General features: G+C 43.5%; 2 protein-coding genes across 3 annotated transcripts in view; one reads left to right on the top strand and one right to left on the bottom strand.

Moving 5' to 3' along the window:
* CREM (cAMP responsive element modulator) overlaps positions 1-1,649 on the bottom strand; it is a 29,511-nt gene extending 27,862 nt beyond the window's left edge. The window contains exon 1 of the mRNA XM_068146269.1: positions 1,526-1,649. The gene's annotated coding sequence lies outside the window, so the exon portion shown is untranslated. The remainder of the gene's footprint in view (positions 1-1,525) is intronic.
* A 4,466-nt stretch (positions 1,650-6,115) lies between these two features.
* CUL2 (cullin 2) overlaps positions 6,116-19,498 on the top strand; it is a 34,481-nt gene continuing 21,098 nt past the window's right edge. The window contains exons 1-6 of one of the 2 annotated variants that reach the window (XM_068146266.1): positions 6,116-6,247; positions 9,397-9,535; positions 14,634-14,736; positions 15,110-15,204; positions 16,285-16,390; positions 18,109-18,191. In XM_068146266.1, the coding sequence (XP_068002367.1) occupies positions 9,417-9,535; positions 14,634-14,736; positions 15,110-15,204; positions 16,285-16,390; positions 18,109-18,191 (506 nt within the window). In that variant the 5' untranslated portion in view covers positions 6,116-6,247; positions 9,397-9,416. Of the gene's footprint in view, positions 6,248-9,396; positions 9,536-11,471; positions 11,803-14,633; positions 14,737-15,109; positions 15,205-16,284; positions 16,391-18,108; positions 18,192-19,498 lie in introns of those variants that run through there. The other variant, XM_068146267.1, reaches the window with a different exon arrangement.

Below are 19,498 nucleotides of genomic sequence, written 5' to 3'. Positions count from 1 at the left end.
AATGTGTGACTGTCTAATTAAATACCCAGACACATTTTAAAGACAATTTCTTTATTTCAAAGACAATTTATGCACCTGAGACTGTTTACAAAGGTAGCTTATTACAAAGGCAATGTTAAGAAGCTAAGAAATAGGTTTCAGCCCTTGCTCCTAAATCTCTTTGAAGGCTTTTATTCACAGAGAATTTACTAAAAAGCAAGGATGCCAATTTACAAACATCTATTTTACATTTGTTGGTGACCCCATGGTGAGTGTGAAAACTCTCAGAAGACACTAGTTTCAGGAGAGCATTGTGTTTTCAAGTGTGAAGTATATAATCTGCTTCACTGCTTTGTGAAGCACACCAGCTGACAAGGTACTCACAGCCTTCAGCCAGGTGAAAGGAGTGCCAGGGCAACCGACCAGATTCTGAAAGTGTAGTCTTTCTGTTAAGTTTTCACTATCAACAGACCACTACGTTTCTTGTGGCTCCTAAACTCTGTGTCCTTGTTTTAGAGTATCTCAACAAAACCCTCAAGAGGTTTTTAAAACCAAACCAGCCATCACTGTAAGCACAGGCGTGCTACTTATCACTCTGCATCTGCTACCTTAATAATCCGGATAGAACAGTGCTGAGTCTGCTGTGAAGAGGACGCATGACCCCCTGTCAGAAGAGTCTAACCAGTCCCTGAACGGGCCAGAGGATCGTTTAAAGTGCGAGTGCCTGTGGAGTCGTTTAACTGCCACAAGACGTTCTGCTCCACTCCGCGTCAAGATACCGACACGACAGTGGCGGATGCAAGCCAAATCCTCAAACTTATGCATGACCTAAGTCTCACAAAAGCCCACGGCGATACTCTCCCGCCTGTGTTTGTGTCCTATCTCGGAATACCCTACGGGCAAGGATGTCAGCAGGCCTACCGGGCTTCAGAGGAAACGCCACGAGGCGCCAGGCCTAACGCCCGCATCGGCCAGCGCTTCCCTCCACTAAACCATCCCGCCGGCAGCCGGGGTAGCACCCAGGAGACCGAACACCCTGCCGTCCGGCGCCCGGACTGCAGCGGCAAGGCGCGCTGCCCTGACCCCTCTCTCGCCGGTCCAGCAGCAGGCGAGTCGCACAGATCTCCCTCCCAAGCCTCCCCCCGTTAGAAGGGTCCGAGCAGCACCCTGCCATGGCCGGCCGGGCACCTCGGCTCCTGGGTTGCAAAGGAGCAGTATGCTCCGCACGCCCCTTTCGAGGGCTACAGAAAGCCCTCAGAAGCCGCTCTACAGAACCATGCCGGGCAAGCGAGGAAAACAGGCCGTCGGCAGCCCTCCCTGAACCAGGGCGCGCACCCGACCGCCACCGGGGACGCGCCTCCGTCCCGTTCTGCGCGCTCCCGTCGGCTGAAGGTGAGCCGAGCGACACAGCGCGGCACAGCGCCCCCCTTCCCTGCTCTCCCCTCCGCACTGCCCGGGCTAGCCGCTGCCCTCTGCGCTCCCCCGCTCCAGGCCCGCAGGGGGTCGGGCTGCGCGCACACGTATCCCCGCCCCCTCCCGCACTCACCCGCCGCCCTGTACGTGCTGCCCCCGTCACAGGGGGTGGGGGGGATTGGGCCGGGCGGAGTCGCACGTCGGCTTCACGTCAGCACTGATGCAGCCGCGCCGCCCCGGGGGCGCTGAGGAAATGGCGTCTGCGGCGACTCCCAGCCCCAGCGGCCGCGGAAGGAGGAGGAGCCGGGGATCACACGGCGCCGCCGATAGGCTACGGGGCGCCCACTGGCCGCCGCGCTGACCAATAACGGCAGAGCAGCTGCCGGCAACGTCTCTCATTGGCTGGGGAGCAGAACGGACCTGCTGGTGTGGGGGAGGGGCGGGCTTAACTCCTGGCAGGGGACGGGCGCGCCCTGGGGGAGCGTTCCGCTCGAGGTGTGAAGTCGGGCAACGGCTTGGGCTGTGGGGTTGTCTGCGTCTCGGGCCAGGGCGTGCCTGGACCCACTTCCCCGTGATGTTAGCACACAAGGTGCGCGATAGTAGGGGCGTGGTGCCGGACGTTCGCTGTGCCGGCCAGGCACCGCCGATAAGGGCGGTTGACTGGGCGGTGCTGGCCCTCGGCGGAACGGCCTCTCTTTAGAGCCTAGGTAGGGTAAGCTGACAGTTTGCCTGAGCTGTCCCCAGGAAAGTGGCTGCAGCACAAACCGCTGATGTCCTCTTGGCGGTGCAGGAGACGTGAAGTACAGCGAAAGTAGCTGAAAGAGTGACGAGCAGCGGGACAGCCAACCCGCCGAGCTGCTGCCCACGGCTTGTGCTCCAATTCTTCCGTTTTAAACAAGCGCACCCCTTACAGCAGTTATTTCTAATACCATTTCATTTTCCTTTTGAAGTATTGCATCGTACTTTGTATCTGGCTAAATCAGAAATTGCCATGCCGGGGAGCTACATGCGCGATTGTTTCCCTGCTCGCTACCACAGGCTGCGTTCAAATGTCATGAGTCACGTTTGCACTGTATGTAAGAGCGTTTCTTGTTCCGGGAAATACAAACCCCACAGCCTCACTTAAGATGCCATAAATGCTTGGTCACTAAACTCAGTAGCGCCCATTTACCAGCAGCTATGTTATTGCTGCTCAATATTTTACGAAGTAGTGTCAGAAGGCACTGTTCTTCAGTATATTTTAAATTGCATACACCAGTCCACTTACACTGTGAAGTTACATAATTCTTTTGCCCTTTTGTGAGCAGTGGTACCCTTTTGTGAGCAGTGGTACCCGTTTGTGAGCAGTGGTACCCGTTTGTGAGTGACTAGAGGTGAAATAAATTTCTCTGGAACGTGCCCACTTTCCTTCCGTTGCTCACAGCGCCCTCATGTGGCTATTTCATTTTCCTGCCGGAGCAGAGAGAGGATCTGTAACGTTTTAACACGTCCGTGTGCTCAGCTCTGTTACCAACCACACTTTCGTAGCACATCAAATCTTTGAGATTTTATACATATATGACAAAGCATGAAAACTACAAATAACATCTTCTTCACTGTAGTGAATTATGGCAGTAGTTTCATACTCAGATTAAAACCTTGAAAGCAAAGTCCCATTAATTAATTCACACCCACCCAGGCGATGACCCAGCCAAAACTCCTCCATTTTCAGGAAGTCAGAGAAAAAGTCACATAAAAGCGTCTTCTATTCTTTTTCCACATTTTCTTGTATTAACAATGAGATAATTAGGAACACTGAAACTGCCAGGGTACTTGCAAATTATTCTATATAATTCCCCTCAGCCTGTAACAAGCAAGTAACTGAGCTGTCTACGTTTGATACACTCATTGAACAGGAAGGATTTACAACCTTGTTAACAGAGCACGAGAGCTCCAAAAGCTTTTACTGTTTTGATACTTCACATATAAAACTACGTTAGATCTGAAAAGTCCTCTAAGTAGAATCATTTAGATTCAGAGCTACCATATCAAAGAAGTTTTTTAACTAAAGAATGGAATAGAATAGACCAGACCAGACCAGGTTGGAAGAGACCTCCAAGATCATCGCATCCAACCCATCATCCAACACCACCTAATCAACTAACCCATGCAACCAAGCACCCTGTCAAGTCTCCTCCTGAACACCTCCAGTGATGGCGATTCCACCACCTCCCCGGGCAGCCCACTCCAATGGGCAATCACTCTCTCTGTGTAAAACTTCCTCCTGACCTCCAGCCTGAACCTCCCCTGGTGCAGCCTGAGACTGTGTCCTCTTGTTCTGGTGCTGTCTGCCTGGGAGAAAAGACCAACCTCTGCCTGTCTACAACCCCCCTTCAGGTAGTTGTAGAGAGCAATAAGGTCACCCCTGAGCCTCCTCTTCTCCAGGCTAAACAACCCCAGCTCCCTCAGCCTCTCCTCATAGCGCTTGTGTTCCAAGCCCCTCACCAACTTTGTTGCCCTTCTCTGGACACGCTCCTTTAAATACAAACCCTAAGTATGCTATTTTACTTGTCCATAATGTTGCAAAACAATTTTATTTCTTTTTGTCCGAAATGTAACTGCTAACATACAATGATGTGAAAATAAGAGGGTGCCTCTTTTTAATAATTAAGGAAAAAATTGGATTTGTGATTTCCCCCCTCACCCCACAGGCCATCTCAGGTCCTGGGGAAGGACAGAACAAATCTGGGAGCTGAATGATGAAGCTGATGGATAATTAATATGGGTTTTCTGGGAAAACTCAATTTCTGTTTATTTTCTTATTTCATTAATAAAAAGATGCAGATTTTGCTAGTCTCACTGTAGGGTGTGCAAGTTGAAACTCTTAAGGTGCTATTTTATCAGCTGTGCAGCAGTTCTGCCATCTATCGGACATCACTGCAATGAGCTGATACTTCTCACCACGAATTAAAGGAGTTTAAGCTAATGAAGTAATCACCCATTTTAAATTCTTCAGAAAGTTAACATTTGAAAGCTACAAGACTCTGGGGGAGAGAAATGGAAGAGTAAAGTGAGAAAAGTCATGGGCTGAGATAAAGACAGTGCAACAGGTAAAACAAAAATGCACATCCAAGTAAAGCCAAACCAGGAATTCACTCACCAATTCCCATCAGCCTTCTCCAGGAAAGCAGGGCTCCATCATGCACAGCAGTGACTTGGGAAGACAAAGGTCATCACTCCAAATGTCCCCTCCTTCCCCATTCCTTCTTCTCCTAGCTTTATATGCGGAGCATGACATCATATGGTATGGAATATCCCTTTGGTCAGTTGGGGTCAGCTGTCCCAACTGTGTCCCCTCCCAGCTCTGTGTGCACCCCCAGCCTACTCACAGGTGGGTTGGGGTGAGAAGCTGAAGCAGCTTTGGCTCTGTGTAAGTGCTGCTCACTCAGCAGTAACTAAACCATCTCTGTGTCGTTAATGCTGTTTTCCAGCACAACTCCAAACCATGCTGAAATACCTACTATGGCAAGCTCTTACTCAATGCAGGCTACAAAGTTAGCATGCCCTTAGAACTTGGTTTCACGTTTTCCAACAAAGTGCCTCTTTATTCAAGACCTATTTAAGCTTGCTTCTACAGAACTGAAGAACTGGCTTGACTTTTAATATACAAGCAGCCTAAGCAAAATTTCCCCACAACCAAGAGAAAAAAAAAAAAGGGGGTGGGGGGGGGGGTGGTGGTGTGAGGGGCATTTAAGACTTTTAAGTCGGTGGTTTTATACATGTACGTGTAGAAACAGATCTCTGGCTATCATCCAGGCATAAAGAAGTTTCTTGTGGAAGTTAAAAGAACTGCAAGAAGAATTCTGAGTCACTTTTCGGAATACAACCTCACCGAACCACCTGAAGATTTCCACTGTTGTTATATTCAGTTGGAAAGAAAAACAGAGCAAGGCAGTGCTCGAATAGCAAGTGCAGGAGGATACGGGTACGGAAACTCCCTCGCGTAGCAAGAGCAGCTCTGTGGCATTTCCACAAGCAAACACATGGGCTACAAACCACCAGAGACCTCCCTCTGGCAGAAAACCTACTGAACGTGGTTTATTTGTGGCCGGGAGGCCCCGCTGAGAGCCAAGGGCAGGCAGAGCCCTACTTTTCCCGCACCTCTCCGCGGCGGGAGGGGACATTTCTGAGGAAAACTCCTCAAATGAGCCCCTGGGAACCGAGACACTTGCGCCTAAGAACTCTACACAAGGCTGGGCTTCCCCTCCGCCTGCGGAGCCTCACAGGGAGTCAACACAGCGGTCCACGTCTACGCGACCCACCGCGACTCCATTTCACGCCGCGCCCCAGCCCAACCTCGTCGCACGGGCGGGAGGGCACCGCGCGTGCTCGGAATAGTGACCGTCACCAATGGAGGAGCAACGCGTGCGCGGGGACACAATGGGGCATGCGCCGTGCAGCCTCAGACCGGCCCACAGTGAAGAATGAAGGCCCTCTGTGCTTGCCGTAGAGTGGGCTGTACCAAGTCTTTCTCCCCAGGCAGGGGGTGTGGGGTCGGAAAGTGACGGTGGGTCAGGACTCCTCGGCTCCCACCCATCCGTGTTGCCGTCGGGGAGAGCCCGCGCCTGGCGACGCTCGCCGCGCAGCGCGACGCTTGAAGAAGCGGCGCCACGACAGTGTGGCAGGCGTGGGGCTTCTCCGCAACCTGTCCCCGGCAGTGGCGGCGTCGGTGGAGGGGCGGGGCGCGAGGGGCGAGCGGCTTGGGTAATGGCAGCGCTGTGAGGACGGAGCGGGGCAGGGACCGCGGCCGCACGGCAAGGAGCGAGCGAGGGAGGTCGGCGGGTGGGCGTCGCTGACTCGGGCCCCTTGCCGCCAGGTAACCTCCCTTGCCCGAGCCGGGCCGGCCAGGAGCGCCGCCGGGGTGAGGGGAGGGAGCCCCGCTCGGGAGGGGGAGGCGGCAGTCCCCGTCCCCGCTCGCTGTGGGCGGCTGGGCCGGGTGCGTGTAGGGGCGCTGGGGCCCTGTCTCCTCGCTCCAGCACGACAGTCTGCTAGCGCCCTGCTTGTCGCCCTCGTGGGGTCTTCCCTGGTGGGGTCTACCGCTCCCCTGGGTCTGCCTCGATCGCCCGTCCCTCGGCGGTGTTTGTGTGGCAGCTCCCTCCTCCCCGCAGGGCGCCGCCGGCGGGGCGCGGGCCAGGTCCTGCCCTTGCCCGACGGGGCAGGTGGTGTGGTTTCTCTGGCGGGGGTGGTCACCACTCTTCGTTGTGTCCTCATCCAGTTTCGCTTTTGTTTTGATGGGGAGAGAAGGCGGGCAGCGAACGGCCCCTGCCCGCGGCCGGCCGGGGCGGTCGGGATCGGGGTCTTCCCGTTGGGGCCGCCGTAGGCGGCGGCTGTCGGGGATCCGAGGCCTGTTGCAGACAACGCTGGTCTCATGTGTGAAGCAGGTTCTCCTATCCTTGGCTGTTAACTCATCTCTGGCTCGAAATGTTATTTTTCGAGGTGATTAAATAGGTTGGAAATTTGGGAAACGTTTTGACACTGCCCAAATCCCTGCATTTATTTGTGTGAGCAAATGTGTTTAGTGTGACAGCAGTGTGTTTTAAAGGATGAGGTGATTCTTTCATGATCCTCTTGGGTAAGTGTTTCAGAAATATCAGCTTACCTTGGAGCTTGTCAGACCCGTATGGTTTCCCACTCTTTGAATTGTATAAACTCTTGGGTAGGCATTATCCGCTGCTATAATTTTTAGCATTTGATAAAATTTAGCATTTTTGCATCACCAATCAGACATTGAGCCTTCTAAGCCTGTGAGCTTGCACGCTGCAGATGGCAAAGCACAGCAAACCCTCAAAACCTCAGTGTCTTACAGACAAAGTTGTGTTTGTTAACACGTCTGTAAAACAGGTTTAAATTTACATGAACATGGAAGTTGTAAGAGAACACTAGATAACAGTCAGCTTGCTCTTAAGCTATCTCCAGGACACCTTTGTGAGTATATGGATGTTTCATGCTTTACATATTATTAGGTTCTGGTGGCACTAAACACATTGTTATTAATTCTGTATGATGTATCGTGGGGAGAACTTCTTCTTGCTTCATTCCCTCTGTTTTGTGCATCTGTGAAGATGTGGTTCTTGGATTTACTAAGTGTTTCAGAAAGAGCAACCTATAGCATTCAAATATCAATAATTTCCCTACCACAAGAATTTCTCAGGAGTCTTAAAATTTTTGTAGACTGTGATTATTTTTCTCCTGGGGTCAGCTGAAAATAGTCTTGTGTTTTCCAGGGGAAGACTAATATTAGAGCTTTTAGAAGGTTATTGAGAGCTTTGATGTTTTGGTGTTGATTTTTTTCCCCTCCTGCAAGTAAGCTCTCCTGTTCTTCACTTCTACTGAAGTTCATGTTTCTTGGAAAGACAAATCAGCTTGGGTTTTTCAGCTTACTTTCTTTGATGGATATCTGTTTTGTCAGTGCTCACTGATTTCTGTGTAGTTAGCTGCTGCTGACATGAAGGTAGTTTTTTGTGTGTATTTCCAAAAGTGGTAATAACTGCATTGCAAACACAACTAACATTTCTACTGAACTGAAAGTGTTTACACACCATTTGCTGGGCTTGGGCTCTTAAAAAAGTTTCCTGTTCATAAAACTTGGATAATACCACTTCCTCAATGCTACATAGTTGCTACTCAGTTCCTTGATGAAATCAAAGCAAATGTGGGTTGGGTAATTCATTGATTACATTTTAAACGGAAATTGTTGTGTTCTAGGTGGAGGAAAACAACTGTCTGCGGTTCCTAGATTTGCAGCATTTCAGGAGCTTGGTTAGTTAGGGTGGTATTTTTCATGTATACAGTTTGAAAGTTGCATCAGGTTTTTATTTCTGTTTTCTACAAACTGAGAAGCTCTCTATCCTGTATTTTGGGAGAGCTAATCTGCCTGATGAAAATTAAGAGCTGATAGCAGTTAAGGTAGTAAGCTTGTTGCTAACCATTTTTTAAGTGTGACTTGTGATTGTTGCCATCACAGACCTGTGTCTCTTATGCTAAAAGTGTTTGTCATTAGTTTTCTTTGTTCCCTTCTGACCTTGGAAATGTGGGAGGATGAATCAAGAGTCACTTGTCCATGTATTTGAAACAGAAGTATTGTCTTCACCTTTTGTTTCAGTCTTACAATGTCGAGTTTCTGAGCAGGAACCAGACTAGCTTTGTGCATGAAATGTCACACACCAGGGCCTTTCTAGATGCACAGGACACAGACAAATAGAAACAAAGAGGAGGCCTTCACAGTTGTGTCTCTTGGGACCTATTTTTTAAAGTACCTCACTTTTTTCCTAGATGTATTTCACTAACTTAATATTTATCTTAGAATAAATTCTTTAATACATTACTAATACCACTTCTGTCTTTTTGAACCATGTCTTATTTGAAAGAATTAATTTTGTGTCCTGCTGTACAGTGCAATAAGCTGCACAAGCTCTGCATGATGCTCTGTTTAGATGTGTTTTCTTTTTGCCATCCTGATCAAAGCCCTTGGGTTTTGTGGCTTTTTAAATGTAACACCAAAAATGTCTCGTGAAAGCTTGAGGTGAGCATGGACTACAAACTGACAATAACAATTTCACATGCTTTGGTAATATGTTCATTGTGTTCCGGCCCAAAATTGTCTCAGATACAGCTGAAAACATTTGCATAAATGTGAACAAACACAAATTTACAGGAAAGTTGTTTACTTCCTGTGTTAAATGGGCAGCTTGGGAAGATGATGAACTTCATGAGGCAGGATGCTAGATGAGTTGGGTGTTCTGTTATAGGCTGTTAGTTTTAACACTATGGAAATGAACACTTAGTATTGCACTAAGGGCTTGATTTTTGGAAAGTGGGGAAGTGAAGGTGTTCTTCATGTTGCTGTATCATGGTGGTGCAACAGTGTACAAAGTTTAAGGTACCCCATCCAAAGCATGGGTTGTGGGCTTTTTTTTGTTTTAAATGATTGTGCAATCTTGTCTGATATGTTTAATTCTTCTACAGGTTAACACTAAAGCCCCACAATGTCCTTGAAACCACGAGTAGTTGACTTTGATGAAACATGGAACAAACTTCTAACAACAATTAAAGCAGTTGTTATGTTGGATTATGTTGAAAGAGCAACGTGGAACGATCGCTTCTCGTATCCTTTAAGTGAAAACCTGACTGGATGTGTTTGCTGCGTGTGATGTGTGTGGCAGGGAGTAGGCCTGGAACAGTTTTAATGGTCTTGATCAGAAGTCTGTTTCAAGTCACATCTGTTATTAAGCCTGTGGGTCAGTGGATATGTTGAAAGGGGTGGGAAATTCTGCATGTTTGGGAATTCTATCTGACAATCACTATGGTAATTCAAAGTAAACCTGTCTGAGTTTTACTCACTCTAATATATAGCTTCTGCTGTAGCTGTTCACAGAAGCATGTGCTGAATTTCCTCTGCTCTGATAATGAGTTGTTCTCATATGTTTAAGTGTCTGTAGCAGAAGAAACCCCTCAGAGAATGCATATCTCTGCATTTGGAGCTGTAGGATGTAGTGAGGTTGTTCTATTTAAAGATGTCTCCCTTGTCTTTGACCTTCTAAGCGTACTGATGACTGCTGTATTAGACATTTCTATAGCAAGAGTTTATAAAAATGCTCTTTTCCTTTCCTTCCACTCTTCTCCTGAGAGTGAAACTATGTTTAAAAAGAATCACCCTTTCTAGGTGTGGTCATGTGGTCTTGCTGTTGAAGTCTCAGCTGTACATATGCTGTAGGGAAAGGTTTACATTTTACATGTAAAATGGACTTAGAGTTTGGTTTGTTTGTAATTTGTTTTGTTTTGTCTGTTTTTTATAACAAGAGCTTTTAAAATAAGTTCTCCAAAACTTAGAAGTGTAACTATTTTAACCAGTGGTACTGTGCCTTGTGTCTGTGCATTTATTAGCCAATGCACTGTGGTGAATAATTAGAGAATTTTAGGAGGCTTTGCTGCTGTTCTGCAGCAATTTGCCTTGGTTTGGTTTAATTACAGCAGGGAGATTGGTTTATACTCATTTGAGTTGTTAATTGTGTGTGTGGGGAAAAAAAAAACAGCCCTGAGAAGGTTCTTACACATGGATTTTTACAATATAAGCTTATTCTGTGAGCAGGAGATAGACTGAAGTCTTTTCTGTTTCTGGACGTGTTGCCATTTCTCAGAATTGCTTTCCCATGTGCTTTGAGTGTTTGCATGTGTATAAATACATAGAAGAAAAATTTAGTGGCTCGTAGTCCTTGTGGAGCCTTGTTCTCTGGTGCAATAATCTTTAAGGACCTCTTTCATTTTAAAATTACATAATCCAATTCTGAGAGCATGACTCTTCACCTTGTCTTGGAGTCAAGTTCAAATGACTCCCAGATTTGCAGACTTGTTGAATTAATTAGCTGTGCTGACAAATGGTGCTGTGGTCATTCTAAGCAGGTGCTGAGAACTGCATGTTTCAGTTTTCAACAAGTGGTTAGCTTCTATAGCTTAAAGCTCTAAACATTTAAAAAGGACACCTAAAAGAGTTTTAAATCTAAAATAGTAATTGAGTGAGATGTTGGATTGATGATTCATGTTAAAGTTTCACTTAGAATTTCTTATATGGATGTCTTGTACACAAGTCTGCTGTTGATCCTCTTTTGTGACTTAGTGCAGTTGACTGAACATCAGAAAGGCAACACTTCTGAGTAGCAGACTCAGGAAGCAGTCTTAGAAGAATCATTTAGAATGCAATTCTTAAGATCTTGATTACAATAATCACTTAATTATGTCTCCCTTGGAAAGTGGCACTATTGGTGTCTAATTTGGCCCAGGCAAGAGCCTTTTTGCCTATTTGCTATGGCTGAATGGCCTGAAGAGCTTGTGTGACTTGTAACTACCAAAAATATTGTTTAGCGCTGCTGCTACCTTTAAACTCATTTTTAACATAAACAGTTTGCTAAGTGTTCAACAGTTTGGTGAAACTTGTAGTTCTGTACAGCTGGTGTGAAAGCTTTTCCCAGATTTTAAGTACATAAAGAAAAAAAGTATTAATGTATTTTAGGAAGATGTGCCATTTAATTAATCTTCTTGTTATTTGCTAGCTATTTATTCTGTTAAATTCAATTTAATGGGAGTGATTTTCTTTTAAATGTCTCTGGGTGTTTTAAAGGAAGCATCATATTAACTATTTTTCCTGCTGCTTAATAAGCATAATAAGGTGACAGATGATTGGAACTGTGTTAATGAAATTCATGAAGGCTATTTAATTGATTATAGAACCAATTGATCTTCAATCTTTCTGTAGTTGATCAGCAAAGTGGAACCAAAGAGAGGGTACAGCAAAGAATCGTGATTTCAGCCTGTAACAGTGTATTCTAAGAAGTATTTGCTTTCTGTTAGGCTGCTTGAGACAGATGATATCAAAAGGTATGCAAACTAATAGTATTTTGAGTAGAAGGCTAGCATGGTGCACATATCACTTACAGAATGATTTTTTTTTTACCTCACTACTTTCCCAGAACTTATTTGCTTTGAATGTAGTGGTTTTAACTCTGATGATATTTGTATTGTTTTATTGGCTTATGTCTCAAAATGCTGGAATGAATGGCAATGAGCTGGAAACCACAACTGTTTAAGAGTTAAAATCTTCAGAAAAAGATGACTTGAAAGACCATATGTCACTGTATTTTAAACTGTGAGTCATCTTGAGCCATCTTTGACCTTCAGGTTTCCTTTGAGTCTCTGCAGAGAGAAATATTCCTGAAGTTGTTTCATTGTCTGGTAAATGACTGACAGTTGTATCTCTGAGATATTATTCACAGTAACTTTCAAGACTTTTTGCTTCTAACTGTTCAGTAGGCATGGGAGTACTCTAAGAAGCTGGTCAAGCTCAATTAGAGAGTGTTCAGTTCATCTGTATTTTGATAACTCCCTTTTAGCAGTAGAACTTTGAGTGGGTAGAACATCAGGATCTTGCTGTTGCTTTGGGGTTTCCACTAACCAAACAAATAGGATGAACACTATCCAGGGAGGAAGGCAGCTATGCTGCAAACAGAATTACTTTAAAAGCACACGACATGGCCACCTGCTTTTTTACATTTTTTTTATTGTTGTTCATTTATTCTCCCTCCTCTATTCTCCCATTCTACAAGGATACTATGATGAACAAAAAACTTAAAGCCCCACATATGTAACTTCACAGTATCACTAAGGTTGGAAGTTCAGAACCAGCCCAAAGAGAAGGAAGAGTAAATAAAATTCTTATGATTGTGATTCTTTCTGACAACAAGCCAGAGGACAAAACATTTCCAGGAAGCTCTGCTTTGGTCTTCTAGAGAAGATAAATTCAAAACCTTCTGTTAATACACACTCTTAACTCTAAGGACAATATTTGTAAGCTTCATTGGCTTTGGATACAGTATTTTCTTGTTGAAGATGACTTTATAGCTTCAGTTTCCCATTGCTGGGTAGTGTCTCTCAGATAGCAACTAGTGGAGCCTTAAATTGCTCAGAGTTTTTGCTATTCTTGCTCTCAACGCAGAGTGAAGGCCCCTAAGCAGTACTTTGGCTTCAGCTTCCAGCTTCCTTTGACCTTTCTCACACTGCAAAACTGCATGCTGAACTGGAAGGACAGATGGCTTTCACCATTAAAGATAAATAATTTAATGCTGAAAGCTTCTTTCTCATCTCCTAAGAGACAGAAGCACAGAAAAGATGTGCTGTAAGTTTATGAAGTAAAATGTGAATGATTAATCATTCATCTACCCTCAAAGGGTGGTGGGGGAGTTGTTTTTTGGTTCTGTTGTTTTTTTAATTTGGTTGGGTGGGTTGTTTGTTTGGTTTTTGTTTGGGTGTTTCATTTCATTAAAAAATTCACAGCATAGAGAATGTTACACTTAAATTTGGATTCTCTTGCCACTCCAAGGAGAATTCTGATGTATATGGATGAAATAACTGTAGTTGAGATTAGACACTGATCAGGCTCTCCAGGATTCCAGTTGCCACATAGAGGTTTTTTTTCCCTTCTGTTGTCCTGCATCAGTATCTTCTCTGTTTTGAGTAGTAATTCTATATAAAAAACTTTTGGGAGAAACTGTTATGAAAGCTTGATGATGTTCTGTAGACTAAGCAGGTGACTTGTTTACTGTCCCTAGGCCTTCCACCTCCTTTTACATAGCATGTGCTTTTTTAAGGTAGACTAGAGGAAAAAGCAGATCTTGTGTCTTCCCCTAAATTAAAGTGCTTACCTTAAAGAGTAATCTATGGTGAATTTATTTCTAGCATGGCTGGTTTTACAAAGTGTCTAGACTTAGTGGATAAACATGATGCTTTAAAAGTTCTGCAGAACTAGTTTATTTCCCACAGCTTACCTGAAGTTTGACTTATTCTTTGTCTGAGTTGTCTGAAAGCAAAGTTCTTAATCAAACTCTTTTCCTGACAAAGTATCAAGTGGCTTTTTTCAAACTTCACATAAACTTCCAAACCAGATGTGTAGCTCTGCAAAGTACTTCAGGGACAAAGCCACCTGAAGGGATTTCTGCTACTGCTTGCTGCTGCCCATTTAAGAGAGCAAGTATGACTGCTTTGTGTGGCTGTGATCTAAATGGGGTTACTGAAATTATAATAATGGTTAAAAGTAAAATAAAGTTTTTGCATTCTCACCACCATTATGATGTCTTAATTTCCAGTGTCCCTCAAAATTTTTACCTGTAGAATTGGGGGGGAATATGCAGGGAGAAGAAATTGCTTTGGACTTAGAGGAGGAAGACTTGAAGTGGGGCTTCATTTCATGCTTGGTATACTCCATACTTGGCTAATCATGTTCTTAATCTAATCAGTGCTTCTTTCCATTACCTGAAAAGAGCCTTGGTTTCACATTGGCTGTAGATAGAAAGGAATAATTTTTGGTGAAAGCTGAGTTCTCACTTTGAGATAGTCATGTATTATTCATGGATGGCAAATAAGTGGTAGAAACCATGTTAGTGTGGGGTCAATTTCATCATCTTCTGCTGAAACTTATTATTGGATCTCTGAGGTCTTTTCCAACCTGGTTAATTTTATTCTAATTCTGCTGCTGAAAACAGAGATTCCTCACAAATCAGGACTTTGACTGCAGAAAATGATCCATTTTATCTTTTGTGCTTGACTGTAAAAGAAACATAAAACGCATGTGTGGGAGAAAAAAGTTCTGTAAATCTTTAATTTTGTTACTAAGTTTTCATACTTCAAGCAGACACAAACCTTGACTCTGAGACCAGAGACATTTATGCTTTGTGTGTGGCCTATCCTGAACCTCTTGGAGAGAGACTTTATACTGAGACTAAAATCTTTTTGGAAAACCATGTACGCCATTTGCACAAGGTAACCTGTACAGTTACCCACCTACTCCAGGTGGGGTTGGCCCTGTTTTGACCTTAGGCAAGGGTTCTGTTTGGTTTCTGTGTATGTACATATGCAGATTTTATGGGACTGAATCACAGGTGACAGTTCCAGAGGCAGAATATGTGTATATATATGGGCTACATCAAAAGAAGCATGGCCAGCACATCGAGAGAGGTGATTCTGCCTCTCTGCTCTGGTGAGACTGCACCTGGAGTGCTGCATTCAGCTCTGGAACCTTCAACATAGGAACATGTGGTTGTGTTTTCTGAAATGTTAGTCCTGTTCTAACTTTCTCTGTGTGTTTGCTATTTCCATACTAATTTTAGTTGGGGGTGTGTGTCTTTCTTCTCAGAGAGTACTGGAAGCTGAAGAGCAAGTACTAGTTATGTATCACAGATACTGGCAAGAGTACAGCCAAGGTGCAGACTACATGGACTGTTTATACAGGTAAGCTTCAAGGATGAGTTATTAAACCTTTGAAATCATTACAGTGATCTTGCACTTCAGTCTAGGGATGTTACTTGATCAATGGCTGAATATGCCCCTTGTCAGTTTTGGATAGAGTATGGGTAGAGTAGCAGAACTTGAGGCAAAAAGAAGGAATAATATTCCAACATGCTTTCCTGTGCGCTGCTCCTTACTGCTGAAGTAATTATCGAAGCTGATTTGTGCTGTTCTTGTGATCTTGCAGTGCTAAATATGTAAGTGCTAATCAACCCTGCAGCCCATGGCAGGTGGGTTGGAACTAGATGATTTTTAAAGTCTCTTCCAGCTCAATCCATTCTAGGATTCTTTTGAGGGAATATTGGGAATTAGAGGGGCTTTTTGCTTGATCTTGCACAGAAACCATTTTTTATTCCTCATAAAAACTGTGTGCAATAGTAAATGCTAAGAAAAAGAAGCATTTATAACATTTCTTCATATCTGTTGCTTTCTGCAAATTCTCCTATTATCCTTAAATTTCTAATACAGCTGTTTCCTAGTTATGACCTGAGTAAGTGTTCATAAATGACAAAAAATTGCCCTGTGAAAATAGACACCATGTTTTAGTCTGAGACATGAAAGCTAATAAACAGTATAAGTAGATGAAAATACATTCTGATACTCAGGAAGGTTTTTTTCTATCATTAAAAAGTAAATAATCTGCTGTCATTCTAATAAGTAGTCAAGTGCTAAGAATTTAGTGGCTAATTTGCATAGAGATGTGTGAGTAATAATATTTGTGTGTGTTGAAAGGTTGGATTCTTGCACTAGCATAGTGCACACCAAGCAAATGCTGCCACTAATATATGAGGTTATTGTTGATACCTCAGTTACTAAACCTACTGTTGTAGTATGGTCTTTTAAATTGAAATAATTTCAATTTTACATTGAAAGAATTTCTTGCAGGTAGCAGTGGTGTTGGTTAAAAGAAGTTACCCTTTGTGATGTAGAAGAGATTCCACAACTGTAAATTAAAAAGCCAAACTAAACACAAACCACCCTAAACTTCTTTGTGTTTTGATTAGGATGTCTTTACTTCTATAGGTACCTCAACACACAGTTTATTAAGAAGAACAAATTGACTGAAGCTGATCTTCAGTATGGCTATGGAGGGGTGGATATGAATGAACCATTGATGGAAATAGGAGAGGTAGGTACCTCTGAAAGTGGGATTGGATTTAAACCGTATTCAGAAGTGCTACAAGTTCTGCTTTGACTTTTTTGTGTCACAGAGTCTGAACAGGGAAATTGGATAGGTGAGGTAAGCACTGATGCAAGATTGTTAAATGCGATTGCACTTTCGATACAGAAAATATAATGAGCTGGAGGGGGGGTAAAAAGCAAATATGAAAACTATTGCACAACTTCAGTTTAAACTGTGAAAATGGATGCCACTTTGCAAGAAACCTTTGGTTTATTAGGGGACAATACTATACAGAAACTATTTTAAAGCAGCAGTACTTTTAGTTTTGGAACCCTTGAAGCAATTACTTTTAAGCTTCTATTTCTTGGTCTCACAGCGGGTAAGATCTTTTTTCCAGAGTAGTCCTCTGGGCATCTCATTTTCTAATGCAAAAAAATTGGGCTTCCTGGGCACAGAAGGATCATGTAGGGAGGGCTTATCTTCAAAAAAAGTAGTAATTTGGGGTAAGCATGAGGTGTTGACACTTATTAATGTAAGTTGGACACTTATTAATGTAAGTTGGAGGTGCTGAGAGTCATTTGTAAATACCTATAAAAGAAAGTTGTCAGCAGTAGTAGGTACCACCCTGTGCAGCTAAGAAGTGTAGTGTGCATTATTTCTATCACTGCATGGCTGGCTGCTCTTACCATGAAATACAAGACAGTGAAATGAAAAGATAATGTTATGATAAAAAAGTGAATTGTGTGCTAATGAAACTTGGGGAGCTTTTTGGTGATCATGAACAAGTATCTGCTTGCTTAGTTTTTCTGGGGGATGTGTAACAGCAGGTACGTACAAGAGACTGGAGGTGCCTATGTGATGTGTATGGGCATGGCTTCAAACAGTTTATCATCACCATAAGTATTCCAGACACTGAGAGATTATTGCACTTGGATAAATGGAGGATGAGATCAGTCTGCCAGTAGCCTTTTTCTGTCCAAGTGTTAGGAATGCATGGTGAAGCATACTGCTTTTCTGAGTTGAGCTCCTATCACCAGTGTCAGACTTACCAGTTTTCAATGACTGTGGAGCCATGAACTAGAAAATAGTTTAAGATGTGTCTTCTGGGTTTTCTTCCCCCTCCTCCCCCATCATGGGGCAACACATTCTGTAAAATGTTCTATGCTGTCAGTCTAGGTGGAGAGCTAAGATCATTCCCTTTCTTAGAGGAGAATAAAAAATTTCTTGAGGTAATACACTGATGTTGCTGGATTGACCTGCCTGTAGTTTCCTTGACAAGAAAATTCCAACAGGCAACTTGAGCCTGTTTGGTATATTTTGCATATATGTGCACTTGTAAACAACTTGGTTTAGGGTCCCTATGTGCATTTGAGAGTCCTTGACAGAGGGGAACCGATGAATAAATCAGTCCTATCATATGTGTAGGAAACATGTATTCAGACATTGCCTGACTAGAAGTTCTGTCTCTGACATTGCTAGTGTACAGATCTGTGTGATCTTCATCCAAATGTAGTCAGATGTTCCAGAAGAAAAATGCTAAAAGAATATAAACATATTGACAAATAGGAGAGGGGGGAGAGGGGAGGCAAACCATTTAAAAAAGAAGGAAGAAGACGGTATCTAACAATTTAGTTTTTAAAATCTTGAATGGAGAATTGTCATCTTTGGTAAGATTTTGTTTGTTTGTTTGTTTTAATTGATGTGACTGTATTATGTCCTGACAGCTAGCTCTTGACATGTGGAGGAAATTAATGATCGAGCCACTGCAGGCCATCCTTATTCGGATGCTACTCCGAGAAATAAAAAAGTAAGTGCTTAGTTATTTTTGCTGTTGCACAATGTGAGGGTGTTGCACTTTTCAACTCTGAGAAGCCTGGGGACTTTGACCCTCATCTTACCAGTTGATGATGTCCTATCAGGTTTTCTCATGGGAGCTGTATACTTGCAGTTTACATGAGCAGAAAAAGACTCTGAAATGATAACAGTTAATTCACTGTAACCCAGGGGTTGTGATCATCTAGTCCCTTAGGGAACCAACTCAACCACTAATACAACTTAAACCATCTTGGTTAATATTTCTCCAGATTGCAATTAGTCAGTTCATCAAAGAATTAGATGGGTGCCAAAGTAATGCAAAAGAGATAGAGGCCTATCACTGAGCAGAAGGAAGCAGGATTAGCCCCCTTGAACAGTAGAGAATTAAGTCACTTAAGCCTGTCTTGTCTGACTGCTCTTCTCTGGATATGGAGTTCTCAGTATAACACACTTTCTTCCCCTTCCCTCTAGCCTAAGCACTTCTCCAAGGCAAGCTGAATATCAGCTTAGGCATTTTTGTTTTAACACAACAGCAAGCCATCAAGATCTCAAATTGTGAGAAAATTAATCTGTGGAATTCTTAAAACAGAAATAATTTGGAAATTATTCAGGTGCTATCTCAAATGACAGTGTGGTTAGTGCAGACTAACCAGGAGAAGCTTCTCTACTAAAGATAACTAACACCTTCTAACTAACTGAACCTATTCCTGTCTAGGCTGATACATTCATTTACCCTTTGTTTGAAATACCCTGTTGGAAGTCAACGACTTCAGAAGTGTTTGAAGCAGGCTCTTTAGTTCACAGTACATTTTGTGGTTAATTGTGCTTGATAGGCCAATGGTCTGACACAACAGAGCACTTCTGAATGATGGAATCTTTCAATGAGTGTAGTATTTATTATTGTACCTTAATCTTTAGAACTGTTTTATGAGGCTGTAGCATTACGCTGTGGGATGTGTCATCAACTTCTGCTGTTAGCTTTAATCTTAAGATAGGAACAAGATAAGATAAAGCAGCACAAGATCCTTAAACTTGTTGTGGTTTCCTCCATTTCCTTTGAAAAAAGAAACGTCATCAGAATTAGTGGAACTTGGGTTTCTAGTGCTTTATCTTTTGTTCAGATTCACCACCAAACGTCACTCTCTTCTACCCTCACAAGATGTCTTATGACATCCCTGCTTCAAACTGTTCAGCCTCAGCCTTGGTGGGGCTGAATTATCTCATTGAAGTTTGGGAGGTACTTTCAGAACTACAACTTCTGTCAAATCTCATTGGAAGTACCCTCATGCATTATGAATT

Source organism: Melanerpes formicivorus, unplaced genomic scaffold, assembly GCF_026170545.1.
Source record: "Melanerpes formicivorus ecotype bairdi unplaced genomic scaffold, bMelFor1.0.p_v2 SCAF_13, whole genome shotgun sequence".
Lineage (NCBI taxonomy): Eukaryota > Metazoa > Chordata > Aves > Piciformes > Picidae > Melanerpes > Melanerpes formicivorus.
This window is presented reverse-complemented; position numbering and strand designations above follow the sequence as displayed.